Raw genomic sequence first — 21,932 nt, forward strand, 5'->3', positions numbered from 1 at the left:
GTGAGCCATAACGGAAAGAACAGGATTGTGTTTAACAGCTCCTTCATGTATAAGGGAAAAAAACTCAATGAACTGCTGTTGCCTGGGCCCACCTTAAGTTCCAGTCTACTGGGTGTACTGCTGCACTTCAGAGAGCATGCAATTGCTATCAGCAGTGATATCAAGGGCATGTTACATCAGGTGAGGCTGCACCCAGAAGACAAGCCCTTGCTGCGCTTCCTGTGGCGAGACCTGAATACAGAGGAACCACCCAGCATCTACACATGGCAAGTCCTTCCATTTGGCACCACATGTAGCCTGCAGAAACATGTGGTTGACCACAGTCAGCCTGGTGAAGATGTTTGAGTGTCGATAGAACGATCCTTTTATGTGGATAACTGTGTGCAAAGCCTCCCATCTGTTGAAGAAGCCCATCACCTGGTCGATAAACTGACCTCACTGTTGGCTACAGGTGGATTTGAGTTACAACAGTGGGCCAGTAACACCCCTGAGGACATCAGCCATCTGCCCAAAGAAGCAAGATCTGAGAGCATTGAGTTGTGGCTCAACGAGTCAGGCACTGACCCACAGGAGCTCGCCCTGGGACTCCGCTGGCTCTGCAGTTCAGACACATTAAGGTATAAATATTGTATGCTGGACCAACCTACACCCACCATGCGAAACATATACAGAGTCTTGGCATGCCTGTTCGGCCCCCTGGGATTTATAGTCCCCTTCACTACGCGGGCCAAGGTCCTGGTGCAGCACTTGTGGGACAAACAGAGAGACTGGGATGACCCTTCACTGCCTGAAGATGTGCTGCAGCCATGGCTGATGTGGGAGGAAGAATTGCAGCATCTCTCCCAGATTCTACTGCCTCGCTGCTATGTGAGCCCTGAGATGAACACTTCAAACCTCCAGAGAGACTTACACATCTTCGCTGATGCGTCAGAGAAGGCATATGGCTCAGTGGCCTATCTGCGGACGGAGAGCTCACATGGCCGTGTGGAAGTGTCATTCATGACTGCTAGATCCAGAGTGGCCCCAAAGAAGCAGCAATCAGTACCAAGACTAGAACTGTGTGCTGCCCTGACAGCTGCACAGCTAGCTGCACTACTTCAAAGAGAGCTGACTGTGAATATCCACAATGTTATATTCTGGACCGATTCCACAACAGTACTCACATGGCTTCAGTCCGACTCCTGTCGGTACAAGGTATTCGTGGGAACACGGATAGCTGAAATCCAGGAGCTGACTGATGTCCGGGCCTGGAGATATGTGGATTCGGTCAACAACCCAGCTGATGATATAACGCGAGGAAAAACACTGCTAGAACTGGCTGGTAAGAACAGATGGAGTCAGGGCCCTGTCTTCTTGCCTACACAGCCAGCCACAGAGGTGACAGAGAATCCTGCTGAGCTGTGAAAACCCACTATCTGCTGTCTCACTACAAGCATACAGACTTCTATGCTACCAAATGCTGATCAGTTTTCCTCGTTCAGAGCACTGATAGAGGCGGTTGCACAATCTAGCCCTGGGTCATCAGTGAGCCCAGTCAGTCTTTCTGCTGATGACTACCGAGAAGCAGAGAGAGAAGTATTGAGACGAGCCCAGCAGGACAGCTTTGCTGAAGAGCTCAGTCTTTTGAGTACCGGTAAGCCAGTAGCTGCCACCAGTAGGCTGATCTCCCTAGCACCAGAGTACGACAAGACTGTGAGACTCATCAGGCTTGGAGGAAAGCTCCGCCGCAGCGACCAGTTAGAACCAGGTTCTATTCACCCAGTGGTCCTGGACCATCGGCATAAAGTGACCCAGCTCATCATTCAGGATATGGACAAGAGCCTCCACCATCCAGGATCAGAGCACCTTTTTGCAGAGCTGCTGCGAAAATACTGGATTCTGCATGGTCGTGAAGCTGTTAAGCGCCATCAGAACTCCTGTCCGGACTGCCAGAGATGGAGAGCCTCTCCAGTAGTGCCCAAGATGGCAGACCTCCCACAGATGGCAGACCTCCCGTAGACTACAGCTGCTGAAGCCCCCGTTTTTTCTACAGGCATGGACTGCTTCGGGCCTTTCACAGTGAAGGTTGGCCGTCGCCATGAGAAGAGATGGGGCATACTATTTAAATGCCTGACGACGCGCGCAGTGCATGTGGATGTTCTGTCCAGTATGGACTCGGATTCCTTTTTAATGGCTCTCTGCCGCTTCATTGCACGAAGGGGTAAGCCAGCAGAGCTCCGGTCCGACCAGGGCACAAATTTTAAGGGAGGTGAAAGAGAACTCCAGGAGGCCTTCAGGTCACTACACCCCACACTCCAGACTTATCTGGCTAAACGGCAGATTAACTTTCAGTTTAACCCCCAAAGCGCACCACACTTTGGAGGAGTCTGGGAAAGGGAGGTGAGGTCTATTAAAGCTGCGCTGTATGCCACCATCCAATCACAGACTGTCCCCGAAGAGGTCCTGCAGACGGTACTTATTGAGGTGGGGGGGATTTTAAATTCTAAACCACTGGGTTACGTGTCAACCGACGTGGCTGATGTTGACCCAGTGACCCCCAACTTGGTCCTTATGGGGCGGCTCGACCCCTCTTTACCACAGGTTGTGTATGGTGAGTCTGAGCTCCTGAGTCGCCACCGCTGGAGACATACTCAGGTGCTGGCTGACCAGTTTTGGTCCCCACTTTATACGACACTACCTCCCAACTCTTCAGAGTCACTCTAAGTGGCACAAGGACCCTGCACAGCTGCAAACTGGAACCATAGTGATGGTGGTGGACCCACAGCTGCCCAGAGCACAGTGGCCTTTAGGTCATGTCACTGAGGTTATTCCAGGAACTGATGGGAGAGTCAGGACAGCAGTAGTTAAAGTCAAGGACAAAATCTACACGAGGCCTGTCACTTGCCTTGTAGCTCTGCCTGCCATACCAGATACTGATACGGTCAGTCCTTCTTAGAGTGGCAAATATAGTGTAACATATTTGGGGGCGGCTGTGATGAAGGACGACCCTTTTCAGGCAGATGAAACTGGCTGCTTGAGAATCAGCCAATCACTGCACTCTGCGGCTCGCGGAAGCAGACAGCTTAAGTTTCAGTTTCGAAAAGTTTGGAAGAGAGCGCTGATGTTGAAAGATGGTGCAGCCTTTATTTTATAGATAATATAAGTTAGTGTTGCTGTACTTATTTACAAGTTCCTAGTATTGTGTGCGTGCAACTACCAGTGAGTATACTGAAGTTTGTTTTTGTTTTTACATCACAATAATGTTGTGGCATGTTGCTGCTCGTTGTCCTATAATGGCGGAGCTTCGTACTGCTCGTGTGTTTAATTGTTGAGAACGCTGCTAATTAATGGAGGTGTTGCTCTGCAAGCCTTACCTGCCTCAATTGAAATAATTTATGTTGTTCTTGCACAACATGTAACGTTGTTTATTTTAAGGAGTAACTCTGCAGCTCATAATTATTATATGTTCAGCAGAATTTAGCATGTTGTATATTGTTGCAGTTAATGTGCAGCAAAGTAATCTTTGAACAGAGATATAGTGTACTATTGCATTTGTAAGTATGTATTTACTTAGTAATAAGCATTTCTTATAACACTGTATTCAAGTTGTCCATAACAAAACTATAATTTAATTTTGATTGTGTTTTAGGTTTATTATATACCTGCTATGCATGTAATAATTCTTTGATATTTATATAGAGAGTTTACATTTACTGATTTATGCCTGTATCTCTATTTCAGAACCACACACACTTTAAACCTTCATCTCAATAAAAACACCTAAACGGAACATCTTGTTTGCATTCTAATCGATGCCCCCTGGTGGTCACAACCTTCTAAAGACCAGTCAATTATACAGTCCTTACCAATCACCATAACAATGGGTAATAATAAAACTATAATGGTAATATGTATTTTTACATGAATAATAAACAACTGATAAAATGATCCACCCCTAAGTATTAACAAATTTAGATGCAATAAATAGGGTATGATAATCCCTCCAAAAACAGAGAAAACATCTTTCACAAAAATGTACATGTCTGTCTCTTTGAAAGTGTTTATAGTGTACATGATGAGTTGTATTTGTAGGGGTTAATATAGTACAGTTCACTCATTTTCAAAGCCTACAGTAATGCAGGCAGGTGAGTTTTTTTGTTGTTGTTTGTTTGTTTGTTTGTTTTATCAGGTTTGGAGCTAAACTCTGCAGAACAGCAGCGCTCCAGCACTGATGTTGCCTACCCCTGCCCCGTACAAACACTTTAAAGGGCAAACTACCAAGCAGCCATAATGAGACAGTGACCTGGATTACTAGAAATATTGCCTTGAAAGTGTGTTGTAGGTAGTCCACTGCAGTTGCAAGCAAGGCAAATGTGAGAGTGAAATATGTTCCTGTATGTCTCAAGACTGTGTTTACTGATTTATGTGGTGAACAGGCATGGCACTTCCCAGAAACAGGTTCTTCACAGGATTCCTAAATTGCCTAAAATAACCAGGTGTTGGTTGTTTGCTCTGCGCTGAATGATCATTGTACATCAAAGTCCATGTCCCCAAGAAGTGGCACATCTGATCACCTTAATGTTAGTGCCAATATGTTAGGGATGATACTGATGAGTAAAGATGAACTGTGTCATATTTTAGGCTAATTTTTGAGGTGTTATTAATCTATTGCAGAGTTGTCCATTTTGGCATTATTGAAAACTAAAGGGGGCAGTGTGACATTGAGTAATTTCAGCCTACTTGGGCCAAATTTTACTTTTTATTTCATCTTTCTGTGATTACATAGTGCCTAAATGTTCATGAATAAAACATCACAGTTTTGTTCAATTTTTTGTGTATTATTAATTATGGTTGGCGACATTCTGTGAAGTTGAAGTGTTTATTATTATTATTATTATGATTATTTTAATTTTATGCATTCAAAATGAATTAAAATTAAAAATGAGGAGTGGGTGGATTTTCATCATTGTAGGGCGGTTGTGTTCACACACTTTAAACACACATTTATGTCCAAACACCATGTTAAAGTGGAGTTTGCATAATAGGTTCCCTAAAAAAAAAAAAAAAATAAGATTAAAACCGAGGAGTTTTGGAAGCAAGTAGGAACTATTCGATGGGATGGAGCGTAACCGTTAGGGAACCTTGATTTTCAGTGAAATATTTGACTGCTCTCATTTTTCTCTACCAGTCCTCACTCGTGAAGACTGTTGTTGTTGATCAAATACCACGCGAGTCTATAATTTATTTATCATTTATTTGTGCAGATCGGCTGTTTCAAAGAAAATAAAGTCAGCTCACCTTATACTGTAGACGCATGTAATTTTCACCGTATTATTTCCCTCCGCTCGCCGCTTCACTCTCCAGTCCAGGGGGTGGCGCTAAACACATACGTTTGTTTGACAAACACCATTAAACCTCAGAGGAAGAATATTTGTTTCACCATGCTCTCCGTTGTGTTCTTTTGTTTGTTTGTTTTTTGTGATGCTGGCTTAATACAAACGGTTAGAAATGTTTCTGTAAATAGAGAAACACAGTTTTTTTGAATCAGGTCAGTAAAAAACTGTAATTTTCTCGTTCTCACAGTCGTGACTAAGTTTTTAATCAAGCAGAAATATCTGGAGGTGTATCATCTGAACTGAGATCTGCTGCTGTGAAGATGGAGTTTGTTAAAGAAGAGAACACGAGTGAACCAGAAACCTGGAGATTAAAACACGAGGAACCAGAAACCTGCAGAATAAAACACGAGGAACCAGAAACCTGGAGAGAATAAAACACGAGGAACCAGAAACCTGCAGAATAAAACACGAGGAACCAGAAACCTGGAGAATAAAACATGAGGAACCAGAAATAAAACACGAGGAACCAGAAACCCGGAGAATAAAACACGAGGAACCAGAAACCTGGAGAATAAAACATGAGGAACCAGAAACCCGGATAATAAAACACGAGGAACCAGAAATAAAACACGAGGAACCAGAAACCCGGAGAATAAAACACGAGGAACCAGAAACCTGCAGAATAAAACATGAGGAACCAGAAACCCGGATAATACAACACGAGGAACCAGAAACCTGGAGAATAAAACACGAGGAACCAGAAACCCGGATAATAAAACACGAGGAACCAGAAACCTGGAGAATAAAACACGAGGAACCAGAAACCTGCAGAATAAAACATGAGGAACCAGAAACCCGGATAATACAACACGAGGAACCAGAAACCTGGAGAATAAAACACGAGGAACCAGAAACCCGGATAATAAAACACGAGGAACCAGAAACCCGGATAATACAACACGAGGAACCAGAAACCTGGAGAATAAAACACGAGGAACAAGGAGGTTGGTGTTTATTCTTCATTCATCTTTAATGTCTGTTTGTGGTAATGTTACATTAGGCTTACAAAGTTTTTTACTTCTCTGGGGTCTGAGTGTTTTGGGACCCTGGAGAAGTTTTGACATGCCCTGACATTTGTTTGTGTGTATATATATATATATATATATATATTAATAATAATGATAATAAAAAAACATTAATGACTTAAGTATGATTACACTGCAATCGGCACAGTCTGTGCAACAATAATATTTGAGCAGCATGGATGTAGCCTACATGTTTGTGTTTTTGAAAAAAAAAAAAACAATGTTTATATATGGTTAGTGAAAAACTAAATCTTTTAAGTCACTGAAATAAGGTCATGATACACATACAGAACATTTGTTCACAATACATTTGAGAACTGAATGTGGTATACTAGAGTTTATGAAACAAAAATGATGTGAAAATCATCCTGCTCACTTATTCACAGAAAACAATATTATGGTGTTATGATGATAATTGTTATTTTGAATAATGTGTATAACCACACAGTTAAACAGACTTCCGTAGTATTTTTTCCTACTATCAATTGTGCACCAGCTACTGTTTGGTTACCCACATTCTTCAAAACATCTTTTGTGTTCACTGCAAGAAAGATATTAAAGGGTTAGTTCACCCCAAAATGAAAATTGGACCATGATTTACTCACTCTCAAAGCATCCTAGGTGTATATGACTGATTTATTTCAGATGATTCCAATCTGAGTTATATTAAATGAGCTTTTGCAAGGCAAGGCAAGGCAAGTTTATTTATATAGCACATTTCATACACAATGGTAATTCAAAGTGATTTACATAAAAGAAAGTAAAATAATCATGAAGAAAAATAATAACAAAAATAAAACAAGCAATTTTAAAACATAAAACAAGCAATTTTAAAACATTGGAAATGATTTAAAATTGACTTATTTAAAATGAATTTAAAACAGTTAAAATAGAAAATGATTTTACATAAAATACAGTGAATACGTAAAATACAGTGCAATCAGTTCGGACATCGCACAGTGCTCATTCATCAAATGCACAGCTAAACAGATGAGTGCTCTGTTAGGTTTATATTCAGTGAACATATCTGCAATATATTTTGGTCCTAGATCATTGAGTGATTTATAACGAGTAAAAGTACTTTTAAAATCAATCCTAAATGGTAACTGGAAGCCCGTGGTAAGGACCTGAGGACTGGTGTGATATGCTCAGATTTTCTGGTTCTAGTCTGAATCCTGGCAGCAGTGTTCTGGATGAGCTGCAGCTGTCTAATGTTATTTTTTGGAAGGCCGGTGAGGAGACCATTACAGTACAGTAGTCCACCCTGCTGGTGATAAAGGCATGAACAAGTTTCTCTAAGTCTTGACTGGAAACAAAACATCTAATTCTTGCAATGTTTTTTGTATGACAGTTTGCTGATTTTAGTTACTGCTTTGACATGACTACTGAAACTAAGGTCTGTCTCCAGAATCACACCAAGATTCCTGACTTGATTTTTAGTTGTTTGTCCCCTAGAGTAAAGGTTTGCATTCACCTTGAAAACTTCATATTTGTTTCCAAATGCAATAACTTCAGTTTTTTCCTTGTTTAACTGAAGAAAGTTCTGGCACATCCAACTATTAATTTCATCAATACATTGGCAGAGGGAGTAAATAGGGCTGTAGTCATTTGGAGATAAGGCTAGGTAAATCTGTGTATCATCAGCATAGCAGTGATAGGCAATTTGGTTCTTTATTATTATCTGACTTAGTGGGAGCATATACAGGCTAAACAAGAGCGGTGCAAGAATTGAGCCTTGTGGGACTCCGCATGTCATGGACGTCCACTTAGACTTATGCTCTCCTAGACTCACACAAATAACTTCTAAGTATTGACCTGAACCATTTGAGTACCATCCCAGAAAGCCCGACCCAGTTTTCCAGTCTCTCTAGTAGTATGTTATGATCGACAGTGTCAAACGCAGCACTGAAATCTAGCAATACCAGCACTGATATTTTGCCAGAGTCAGAATTTATCAGAATATCATTTATTATCTTAATGAGCGCTGTCTCTGTGCTGTGATGCAGTCGGAAAGCAGATTGAAAATTGTCCAGGTATCCATTTGAGTTTAAGTATTTGTTCAGCTGATTAAAAACGACCTTTTCTATAATTTTGCCTATAAAAGGAAGATTAGATATTGGTCTATAATTGCTCAAAATGGTGTTATCAAGATTGGTCTTTTTCAGGAGGGGGCTTTACAACTGCAGTTTTCAGGGAGTTTGGAAATGTCCCAGAAAGAAGTGAGGCGGTCACCCCTTCTAAGAGATCTGCTTCTAAACAGTTAAGCACACAAGAAAAAATATTCATATTTGAAATGTTATAAAAAAAAAAAAAATTCTCACTTCTGCTGACTGTCATAGACGTGCAGCTGTTTAAATCAGAAATGGATACTGAGCAGCAAATCATATTCGAATGATTTCTGAAGATCATGTGACACTAAAGACTGGAGTAAGTTAAAAATTATTAAAAGAATCCTTTAAAAAGATTGGTATGCTGCTTTCTGTGATCGCTGATCTGCCTCAAAAAATCGGCCCACCCCTACTTTTGTATCCTTCCGATATCCTCCGTGGGACTCAAGACTGGTGAGTGGAGCAGGTGGTCGCTCATTTCCAAACACTCCACCTCCACGGGGGGGGGCCTCGCTGCATTCCCCCAGGAACCAGAAACCGGATAAATACAACACGTCAGGACACCAGAAACCTGGAGAATAAAACACGAGGAACCATAAACCCGGATTAAAAAACCAGGAACCGAACCCCGATATACAAACTAGTAACCAGAAACCTGTGAGAATATAAAACGAGGCACAAGGAGGTTGGGTGTGTCTTTCTTCTTCATCTTTAATGTCTGTTTGTGGTAATGTTACATTAGGCTTACAAAGTTTTACTTCTCTGGGGTCTGAGTGTTTTGGGACCCTGGAGAAGTTTTGACATGCCCTGACATTTGTTTGTGTGTATATATATATATATATATATTAATAATAATGATAATAAAAAAACATTAATGACTTAAGTATGATTACACTGCAATCGGCACAGTCTGTGCAATAATATTTGAGCAGCATGGATGTAGCCTACATGTTTGTGTTTTTGAAAAAAAAAAACAATGTTTATATATGGTTAGTGAAAACTAAATCTTTTTAAGTCACTGAAATAAGGTCATGATACACATACAGAACATTTGTTCACAATACATTTGAGAACTGAATGTGGTATACTAGAGTTTATGAAACAAAAATGATGTGAAAATCATCCTGCTCACTTATTCACAGAAAACAATATTATGGTGTTATGATGATAATTGTTATTTTGAATAATGTGTATAACCACACAGTTAAACAGACTTCCGTAGTATTTTTTCCTACTATCAATTGTGCACCAGCTACTGTTTGGTTACCCACATTCTTCAAAACATCTTTTGTGTTCACTGCAAGAAAGATATTAAAGGGTTAGTTCACCCCAAAATGAAAATTGGACCATGATTTACTCACTCTCAAAGCATCCTAGGTGTATATGACTGATTTATTTCAGATGATTCCAATCTGAGTTATATTAAATGAGCTTTTGCAAGGCAAGGCAAGGCAAGTTTATTTATATAGCACATTTCATACACAATGGTAATTCAAAGTGCTTTACATAAAAGAAAGTAAAATAATCATGAAGAAAAATAATAACAAAAATAAAACAAGCAATTTTAAAACATAAAACAAGCAATTTTTAAAACATTGGAAATGATTTAAAATTGACTTATTTAAAATGAATTTAAAACAGTTAAAATAGAAAATGATTTTACATAAAATACAGTGAATACGTAAAATACAGTGCAATCAGTTCGGACATCGCACAGTGCTCATTCATCAAATGCACAGCTAAACAGATGAGTGCTCTGTTAGGTTTATATTCAGTGAACATATCTGCAATATATTTTGGTCCTAGGTCATTGAGTGATTTATAAACGAGTAAAAGTACTTTAAAATCAATCCTAAATGTAAATGGAAGCCAGTGTAAAGACCTGAGGACTGGTGTGATATGCTCAGATTTTCTGGTTCTAGTAAGAATCCTGGCAGCAGTGTTCTGGATGAGCTGCAGCTGTCTAATGGTCTTTTTGGGAAGGCCGGTGAGGAGACCATTACAGTACAGTAGTCCACCCTGCTGGTGATAAAGGCATGATCAAGTTTCTCTAAGTCTTGACTGGAAACAAAACATCTAATTCTTGCAATGTTTTTTAGATGACAGTTTGCTGATTTAGTTACTGCTTTGACATGACTACTGAAACTAAGGTCTGTCTCCAGAATCACACCAAGATTCCTGACTTGATTTTTAGTTGTTTGTCCCCTAGAGTAAAGGTTTGCATTCACCTTGAAAACTTCATATTTGTTTCCAAATGCAATAACTTCAGTTTTTTTTTCCTTGTTTTAACTGAGAAAAGAAGTTCTGGCACATCCAACTATTAATTTCATCAATACATTGGCAGAGGGAGTAAATGGGGCTGTAGTCATTTGGAGATAAGGCTAGGTAAATTTGGGCATCATCAGCATAGCTATGATAGGCAGTTTGGTTCTTTCTCATTATCTGACTTAGTGGGAGCATATACAGGCTAAACAAGAGCGGTGCAAGAATTGAGCCTTGTGGGAATCCGCATGTCATGGACGTCCACTTAGACTTATGCTCTCCTAGACTCACATAATAACTTCTAAGTATGACCTGAACCATTTGAGTACCATCCCAGAAAGCCCGACCCAGTTTTCCAGTCTCTCTAGTAGTATGTTATGATCGACAGTGTCAAACGCAGCACTGAAATCTAGCAATACCAGCACTGATATTTTGCCAGAGTCAGAATTTATCAGAATATCATTTATTATCTTAATGAGCGCTGTCTCTGTGCTGTGATGCAGTCGGAAAGCAGATTGAAATTGTCCAGGTATCCATTTGAGTTTAAGTATTTGTTCAGCTGATTAAAAACAACCTTTTCTATAATTTTGCCTATAAAAGGAAGATTAGATATTGGTCTATAATTGCTCAAAATGGTGTTATCAAGATTGCTCTTTCTCAGGAGGGGCTTTACAACTGCAGTTTTCAGGGAGTTTGGAAATGTCCCAGAAAGAAGTGAGGCGTTCACCACTTCTAAGAGATCTGCTTCTAAACAGTTAAGCACACAAGAAAAATATTCATATTTGAAATGTTATAAAAAAAAAAAATTCTCACTTCTGCTGACTGTCATACGTGCAGCTGTTTAAATCAGAAATGGATACTGAGCAGCAAATCATATTCGAATGATTTCTGAAGATCATGTGACACTAAAGACTGGAGTAAGTTAAAAATTATTAAAAGAATCCTTTAAAAAGATTGGTATGCTGCTTTCTGTGATCGCTGATCTGCCTCAAAAATCGGACCACCCCTACTTTTGTATCCTTCCGATATCCTCCGTGGGACTCAAGACTGGTGAGTGGAGCAGGTGTCGCTCATTTCCAAATCACTCCACCGGCCTCGCTGCATTCCCACAGCTCTCGGCCCCGCCTCACTCGTCACACACACACACATATATATATATATATATATATATATATATATATATATATTGGTCTCGTACTCTATCGCATACGTTGTCAGTGTCGTGCGCTTGCTTAGACCTTTGTTGTGATAAACAGTAAAGTGTGTTCAAGCGCTAGCAAAAGACAGTGTATCTGTTTTCTTTTTATTTATTATATTATTTAAAAGCCATTGCTACAGTACGTGTACTGTATTTAAGCTAACCAAGTCTTGTTATAGCACTTATATATCATTGCTCTTTTGTTGTTTTTGATTGCTTCCATTGTCCTCATTTGTTAGTTGCTTTGGATAAAAGCGTCTGCTAAATGACTAAATGTAAATGTGTATATATATATATCAATAACTTTTTCCCCAGGAACTATTTTCCCTCCAGCCCTGTCGGTTTCTGCGTTTCCACCGCGGTCTAAAGTACCGTGAAGATTAAGCAAATAGTCTGGTGACGTAGGTCTGCACGTGTTTCTCAATACAAAGTACGCAAATTTTGGACTTGCATCCTCGGTAGTTTGGACTTTGGGTGTTCGTCTCGGGAGTGTGATGTCTGCGACGACGCAAATCCGGTAATTCTGCAAACGGCAGCGTACTTGATAACATCAGTCAGCTCGCCTTGGCTACTGCAATTTTCCTCATTGTATATTTACAATAAAAGGAAATAGGATATCAAATACCACTGCCTCCTTTCGTTTTCATTTAAACATAATAATAGATGCAGAAATGTACTTGTATATATACACGTGGAAATGTGTATATATACAGCCATTATCAAAATATTATATCAGTTGCCTCTTTTTATTTTCAATTTAACATATAGATAAATTGAATACAGACCAAAGATTACCTGTTAGATTTACCCAAAACGAATTATATTTTATGTTTAACTACTAAAGAGACTAACAGAGTTCAGCATTCAGCAAATGTCAGAGGGACTAGCCAAGTTGAGACTGCTCTCGGCGGATACGTGAACACTGAGCTCCCGCTGATCGCGTGGAGCTGACCATCTCCGAAATCAGCGAAACACATTTTTTAAATAGGTGCAGTCTTTATAAATAAACTGCAGATTTTAGTTTTAAACAACTACATTCTCGCCTGAAATACTTAAAAATACATTAATGACACAATAACAGTAATATTTTGAAAATCATCCGAATAAATGGTGGTTGAAATCACAATACTGCATGAACCAACCAGCATGTTTAGCGCCCAAGTCCCGCCCCCGAAAGTTCCAGAACTTTGAAAAAGTACTACCTTGCCAGCAGTGACTTTCTGAGGGGCATTTTTTTTTACCTGGAACTTTATTTAGATCCTGGTTCCTGCGGTGGAAACACACCGAGTACCAGCCCAAAGTACCTAGTTCCTGGGTAAAGTTCCAGCGGTGGAAACGTGGTATTAGAGTAGTCTTTTATTGTGGCCAGCCTGAGGCACACCTGTGTAATAATCATGCTGTCTAAACAGCATCTTGAGATGCCACACCTGTGAGGTGAATGGATTATCTCGGTAAAGGAGAAGTGCTAATTAACACAGATTTAGACAGTTTGTGAACAATATTTGAGAGTAGGGTCCTATGATTTCCGCGATGCAGAAAATGCGGACAGAATCGCGAAATCCAGTCATAAAAATGGAATTTACGAATTAATTCAATGTCAAATTTTGAATTAATTAATCAAAAATAGGTCATTGCACTTACATCAAATCATGATATGAACTAATATTTGTAAATATTAATCTGGAACAGTCTATTTAAATATGAATTCTGCATGTCTGTGTTAATAAATGTTGCAGAAGCGTGACTTCGTTTATTACACACACAGAAATGCGCATAACGCTCGCTGTGATTTCAGCGTCTGCCATCTGACTAAATGAGGATGAAAACACATGAACAACATCCCCAGAACTGCACTGAGAGTCACTTCATGAGCATTTGACCGTTTGATTTGAGTAAAACTAGCGTCATATCACATAGAACTGTAAAGGTATTCATGGCAACCCGTCAAAAGAAAATCTGGTTTAGTTTAAAGACAAGTATTTGCCAGAAATGTATTACTATTGTTCAGCAGAATGTACATAGCCTACTACTACTACTACATAAAAGAAAGAAACATTATTTTTTTAAGGAATAATCACAAAATATTTCTTCCATGTTTTAATTTTAATAGTAAATCCCCTGTTTACCAAAAAATTAAGTTTGCTTAATTTTTAATAATTAAAAGATAAATTAATGTTTTATGCCTTTATTTGATAACCAGAAAAATGTAAATACACAACAGAATTTCTGAGGAAAAAAAAACCAAACGTTTCATAAGGCTATTTTAAGAAAAAATTGAATAAATGTAGTTGTTTTTATGCATTTAAATAATTAGACATGCTAAAACACAGAATTAGGTAACAATTAAACATATGGTGAAGAAACAATAAAACATTTCATAGGGCCCTAAACGTATTTTTTTTTTAAACGTTTAGTACATTTATGTGAAAATGTCTAAGTTTTATGATTTTAATTAGACATGCTTTTTGATTAATACAATTTAATTTAACCATTAAAAATGAGTTGAGAAAAATTAAAACAAAAAAATGCAATCCAGAAAAATTAAAATGTAAAAAACGGAATTTGGAAAAAAATAAAACGGAATTTGGGAAAAAATAAAACTGATTTCATAGGGCCCTATGATATATATATATATATATATATAGGCCCTATGTATATAAAATATATAAATATAAAATTTTTATTAGGGCTATGACGTGTTGGGCGATATGGTCATTTTTCAAATCGTCATATCGTCAGCCCGTGAGATCGACGATACACGATATTATCGTTCATGGGAGGAGCAAGAGAGAGATTATCTGTACTAGTCATAGCAGAACTATATGGTGTTTTAAACCGCACAGGTGCGCGAGAGAGAGCCTATGGAATCAATAATCGAAAAAAAATAATTTCAATACTGATAAACTAACGTTAAATATACAAATACTGTATTTAAAACACCTAGTTCATATATAGTCGGACACAACTGTCATATCGCGTGTCCTGTGACAAATTTGCCACATCTGCGCATGGAAATTATCAGTCTAAATGTTCTGTAAAATCAGTCAATGGTGAAAATCAATAGTAGATTTCATTTAAAGTCCAACAGTTTAACACTAATATTTGGACATAAATGAACACATTAAATATAAAGTATTCAAAACAGGTAAGTTCATATATTTGGAGTAAAGTTGAATTGAACTGATGCATCAGTCATACAGCGCTCCGGACCGAGCGCTGCATGACGAGCCCGACGCACCACCACAGAAACAAGAATGAGATGCATTCTAAAATAACTGTGGCATTAAACTCAGTAAGGGCTCGTTTAAAATATTGCACATATATAGGCCGTTCAGATAACTTGTTAAAGTGCAATGAAATACCTTATATCTGCAGACGATGTACGTCTGTTTGTGGATGGAGACTTTGTAACAGCCAAAACTATGTATTTTTGCATGCATCACATTATAGCGCGGTGTGCCCTTTAAGAGACTGATCACTTAACTTATAACGCACACTATGTGGTGATGACGTGAGAACCACTATGGGTGATAAGTTCGCTCTGCCGCCTTATTATTTTGTCTTTACTTTATTTGTAATGCCAAGAAAGAGTTAATCTCTCATGTATGAGAAGAGCGCGTTGCCGTGTACCAGCCATTAAATGTGTGGGACACCAACTCCTCATTTTCTATCTCTTTCATTTAATGGATTTAACAAGTTATCCGAGTCAAAGCTTTACAACTTATTCACCGACTACAGGCTCTAATCCTCTTTTGCGTGCTTGTGTGTATGTGTGTGTGTGAAATGCAGTGCAGAAGTGAAATAGCAGGGCAGTTTGATAGCCGAATTATAATAGGCCGCGTAATAAAAATAATAATAGTTCTTATTATTATAATTTAATACATTAATAGGAGAATGAGCCTAATATCATCTTGACTATCGACAGAGACATCTGCTATCGTCGATACACGATTCTATCGTCAGTGATAAAAATCTTCCACCGTCACAGCCCTAGTAAAAATTTTTATATTACTTGTTTTATACAGCTCAAATGTATTTAACTCTCTTGTTAACCCACGTGATTCAGATTGTATTGTGCCATCTTAAAAAAATGTTAACACTTTCTGAAATATTTTGTGGACAAAATTGCCTGTCTCAGTTTTCCACCCATCACGGTTATCAGTAACTCCCCTGACTCTTCCTTTTACCTAGCTGTCTTTCAGCAGTTTGAGCCGGTTACATTCTCCTGTCTTTCTGACATAGTTAAACAGCTACGTCCTGCAAACTGCCCTCTTGACAGTATTCCTGCACGCTTGGCTAAAGATGTCTTTGACACTGTTGGGCCAAGCATTGTATCTTTTGTCAATACATATCTCAGTTTTCAAGGTGTGTACCAGCTGTTTTTTTAAACATGCCGTTGTGCAACCACTACTAAAAAGAATAACTTGGATCCTTCCATTTTGTCTAATTTTAGACCTATATCTAAACTCCCCTTTTTATCAAAAGTCTTGGAGAGAGTTTGTTTTTTAATCAACTTCAATTATTTATTGATGAATTTAGTATTTATGAACATTTTCATTCTGGTTTTAAGCCCCGTCACAGTACAGAAACTGCTCTTTTAAGAGTTTCTAATGATCTTCTTTTAACTGTGGACTCTGGTAACTCTGCTGTTTTAATCCTTTTGGATTTGACTGCGGCCTTTGATACGGTCGTCAACCACCCTATTCTTTTATCTAGACTTGAACAGTATGTCGGCATTAAGGGCATAGCCCTTAAATGGTTTCAATCATATTTGACAGACAGAAGTTTTTCTGTTCATCTTGGTGAATTTTTTTCGTCATCTGCTGCCCCTCTTTTTGATATGTGTAGATGGGTGTTTGATTGTCTGATTGTAGTGTTTTTTTTTTGTTTAGATGTTTTCTTTTTGGTATGTTTTTAGATAGCTCAATATCACCTTCCACTGTTGTGCAGATGATGTACAAATTTATTTGCCTGTCAAAACAAATGACAAAGCTTCATTTCTGTCATTACTTAATTGCCTAAGAGATTAAAAAATATGGCTGGATCAGAACTTTCTTTGTCTTAATGAAAATAGTCAAGTCAAGTCACCTTTATTTATATAGCGCTTTAAACAAAAAAGATTGAGTCAAAGCAACTGAACAACATTAATTAGGAAAACAGTGTGTCAATAATGCAAAATGACAGTTAAAGGCAGTTCATCATTGAATTCAGTGATGTCATCATCTCAGTTCAGTTTAAATAGTATCTGCGTAATCATTTGCAATCAAGTCAACGATATCGCTGTAAATGAAGCGACCCCAACCAGTGTTTCCCACAGCCTTACACTCTATTTGTGGCGGCACTCCCCCGCCCCCATATATACATATATATGCAAATTCATTTTCTGCCAGCAGGAGGCGCTTTAAGAGCGGGAGAGATACAGGATTCTCCGGTGACGGCAGCGCTGAGCTCACAAACGCTGCCTTATCAAGCATTACATGCAAAATGAAATGAAAATGAAATCGAAATTTTTCTAAATACAGTCGGTTTCCTTCTGAAATACAGTGATATAAAAACACCCGCATTGGTTTTTGATTTTGAAACGTGGAGTGCTCATGTTTATTCAATGAAGTCAAAGCCTTTTGGAAAATCTATTTGTGGCGGTCAGTTTTGATATTGTGGCGGCCCGCCACAAATAAATCAATGTGTGGGAAACCCTGCCAACTTAGCGAGAGAGAGGCGTCAGCGGCAAGGAACCAAAACTCCATCGGTGACAGAATGGAGAAAAAAACCTTGGGAGAAACCAGGCTCAGTCGGGGGTCCAGTTCTCCTCTGACCAAACGAAACCAGCAGTTCAATTTCAGGTTGCAGCAAAGTCAGATTGTGCAGAAGAATCATCTGTTTCCTGTGGTCTTGTCCCGGTGGTCGTCTGAGACAAAATCTTTACAGGGGATCTGTATCTGGGGCTCTAGTTGTCCTGGTCTCCGCTGTCTTTCAGGGCTGTAGAGGTCCTTTCTAGGTGCTGATCCACCATCTGGTCTGGATACGTACTGGATCCGGGTGACTGCAGTGACCCTCTGATCTGGATACAGACTGGATCTGGTGGCTACGGTGACCTCGGAATAAGAGAGGAAACAGACTAATATTAGCGTAGATGCTATTCTTCTAATGATGTAGCAAGTACATCGGGTGTTATGGGAAGTGTTCCTGCTTCCGGTTTACCTAATTAATGCAGCCTAAAAATCCTTTAACGGATTTGGATATTAGAAGAATATTAGTGTGCTATGTGTAAGCCAGGTTAAAGAGATGGGTCTTTAATCTAGATTTAAACTGCAAGGGTGTGTCTGCCTCCCGAACAATGTTAGGTAGGTTATTCCAGAGTTTAGACACTAGGAGAAGGATCTGCCGCCCGTAGTTGATTTTGATATTCTAGGTATTATCAAATTGCCTGAGTTTTGAGAACGCAGCGGACGTGGAGGATTATAATGTAACAAGAGCTTGTTCAAATACTGAGGTGCTAAACCATTCAGGGCTTTATAAGTAATAAGCAAGATTTTAAAATCTATACGATGTTTGATAGAGAGTCAATATTGACAGAACAGGGCTAATATGGTCATACTTCCTAGTTCTAGTAAGAACTCTTAGCTGCTGCATTTTGGACTAATTGGAGTTTGTTTACCAAGCGTGCAGAACAACCACCCAATAAAGCATTACAATAATCTAACCTTGAGGTCATAAACGCATGGATTAACATTTCTGCATTTGACATTGTGAGCATAGGCCGTAATTTAGATATATTTTTGAGATGGAAAAATGCAGTTTTACAAGTGCCAGAAACGTGGCTTTCTAAGGAAAGATTGCTATCAAATAACACTCCTAGGTTCCTAACTGATGTCAAAGAATTGACAGAGCAGCCATCAAGTCTTAGACAGCGTTCTAGGTTATTAAATGCAGAGCTTTTAGGCCCTATAATTAACACCTCTGTTTTTTTTTTTTCAGAATTTAGCAGTAAGAAATTACTCGTCATCCAGTTTTTTATATCGACTATGCATTCCATTCAGTTTTTCAAATTGGTATGTTTCGCCGGGCCGCGAAGAAATATAGAGCTGAGTATCAGCATAACAGTGAAAGCTAACACCGTGTTTCCTGATGATATCTCCATATACATGTTGTTGGTTTAGATGATTTAACAAGTTTATACAATTCTTCCTCTCCTATAGTAGAGAATGAGTGGAACTGTTCCTCAAGGGATCTATAGTGCACTGTCTGATGTGATACTGTAGCTGGCGGCTGAATGGTTGCAATTTTATCTCTAATAGTATCAATTTTAGAAGTAAAGTAGTTCATAAAGTCATTACTGCTGTGATGTTGGGGAAATGTCAACACTTGTTGATTCTTTATTTTTCATTAATTTAGCCACTGTATTAAATAAATACCTGGGGTTATATTTGTTTTCTTCTAAAAGAGATGAAAACTAATCAGAACTAGCAGTTTTTAATGATTTTCTGTAGGATAGGTTACTTTCCCGCCAAGCAATACGAAATACCTCTAGTTTTGTTTTCCTCCAGCTGCGCTCAATTTTCCGGGCTGCTCTCTTTAGTGTGTGAGTGTGCTCATTACACCACGGTGTCAGACTGTTTTCCTTAACCTTCCTTAAGCGTAAAGGAGCAACTGTATTTAAAATGCTAGAAAAGAGAGAGTCCATAGTTTCTGTTATATCAAGTTGTTCTGAGGTTTTGTATATGCTAAGGAATTGGGATACATCAGGAAGATTACTTACAAAGCAGTGTTTTGTGGTAGAAGTGATGGTTCTACCATACTTGTAACAAGAAGTAGAATTTACAGTTTTAGCTATATGAAGTTTGCACAAATCTAAATAATGATCTGAGATATCATCACTTGGCTGCATAATTTCAACACTATCAACATCAATTCCATGTGTCAGTATTAAATCTAGAGTATGATTTCGACAATGAGTAGGTCCTGAGACGGTGTTGTCTAACCCTGATAGAGTTCTATAAATGCTGATTCCAATGCATCTTTTTCATTATCAACATGGATATTAAAATCACCAACTATTAAAACTTTATCTGCAGCCAGCACTTACTCGGATGTAAAATCAGCAAACTCTTTAATAAAGTCTGAGATTGTTGTGTTTGGTCGTCCTGGGGATTTAAGTGCTTGTGTAGATGCACTTGGTAATTTAGGTTTATATGTTTCGCCCCATTTACCAAGAATCTCGGTGTGATTTTTGACAGTGCTTTTTAAATTTGACAAACAGATTAATTCTGTTGTAAAAGCCAGTTTCTTTCAACTGAGCCTGTTGGCTAAAGTCAAGCCCTACCTGCCACGTAAGGAGTTTAAAAGTGTAATTCATGATTTTATAACATCTAGACTAGACTACTGTAACTCTTTATATGTTGGTTTGGATCAGTCATCTCTTCAACGCTTACAGTTAGGCTTTTAACAGGGACTAAAAAGTATGAGCACATTAACCCTGTCCTAGCTTCACTACACTGGCTGCCTGTCCGCTTCAGGATTGATTTCAAGATTTTATTGTTTGTTTTTAAGATACTAAATGGGTTGGTGCCTGTATATTTATCAGAGCTTTTACATGTCCACGCTCCTGTTAAAGCACTGAGGTCATCCAATCAGGTGCTCCTCAATGTACCAAGAACTAGGTTAAAAAAATAAAGGTGACCGAGCTTTTTCAGTGGTGGCACCTAATTTGTGGAGTAGTTTACCTGTACACATAAGAACTGCGCAGATTGTTGGAATTTTTAAGTCATTACTTAAGACACACCTGTATTCCTTGGCTTTTATTTCGAGCTGATGTAGCCAGTTGACTAGGACATCTGTTTAATTTGATTTTTTTTTATATCTAAGGAATTTGTTCTGTAAATCTAGTTAACTTCAGCAAAACTTGTATTAAATGCATTTTTATTAAGTTCTATTTACATTGGTTCCGATTGAGAGTTCCTATTAATTGTTGTAGGTGGGGCTTTAGTGGGACACACAAGAGACATATGACACTTCTCCTTTAAGCTTCGCGCTCAGATGCACGGTGTATGTGAATGGAGAAGCAGAGGAATGAGAGAGTAGGCCTTCTGATGTCTGTATATACTAATGTGTTGCCTCACACTACTCTGTTTAAGGAATAAATCCATCATCCCAATTGTGATGTCGTTGTGTTTCTGTGGTGTCCGGAGATTACCACTTGAAGTCTGCTACACTGAGCTGAGCTGAGACATAATGATGTTTTTACTGTATTTGTCTTATTTGTTTGTGACTTTTTATTTTTATTTTCCGGACATTGGGTTAAGCACTTTGGTCAACCATGGTTGTTTTTTAAATGTGCTATATAAATAAATTGAACTGAACTGAACTGAACAAAGACCCCGGGGGCAAATTGACTCCAAAGAACAATGATGCTTTCAAAATGTGTAGAGGGCACTGAAAAAATAACATCATGTTAATTTTATGTTATCGAGTTGTGCCCATTCAATCTGAAGCGAAGAAAATTAATTGTGTATTTACAGATGTTAAACATTGAATGGCGTCACTTTTATCTGTTCACTTTTCTCAGTTTTTAACAAGTTACCAAAAAGTAAAATAATTTTTACTTTTATTTCAGAGTTAATTGAAGAAAAAGAGGAGAATACAGAATCAATAGTTGAGGAGAAAAATCATTTAAAAACTGGAGGAACACCTTTGAGTTGCACTCAAACCAAACAGAAAGATTTAAAGAAAAAAAGAGTAAAGAAATCTTTCACCTGCACTCAGTGTGGAAAGGGATTCACACACAAAACAGGTTTTGAGCGTCACATGAGCATTCATACTGAAGAGAAACCATTCTCTTGCGATCAGTGCGGGAAGTGTTTTCAAACAATCAGCAAACTGAAGATACACATAATCCACACTGAAGAGAAGCGGCACGCATGTGATCAATGCGTAAAATGTTTTTACGGGTTTCACTTCTGAAGAA

The 21,932-nt window shown here is 38.6% G+C and overlaps 1 protein-coding gene across 1 annotated transcript; it reads left to right on the forward strand.

The window, feature by feature from the left end:
* Positions 1 to 630: 630 nt before the first annotated feature.
* Positions 631 to 1,404, forward strand: LOC122136446. Its single transcript, XM_042719505.1, has one exon. The coding sequence runs from the start codon at positions 631 to 633 to the stop codon at positions 1,402 to 1,404; it is 774 nt and encodes a 257-aa protein (XP_042575439.1).
* Positions 1,405 to 21,932: the final 20,528 nt, after the last annotated feature.

Source organism: Cyprinus carpio, chromosome B3 (genome assembly GCF_018340385.1).
Source record: "Cyprinus carpio isolate SPL01 chromosome B3, ASM1834038v1, whole genome shotgun sequence".
Lineage (NCBI taxonomy): Eukaryota > Metazoa > Chordata > Actinopteri > Cypriniformes > Cyprinidae > Cyprinus > Cyprinus carpio.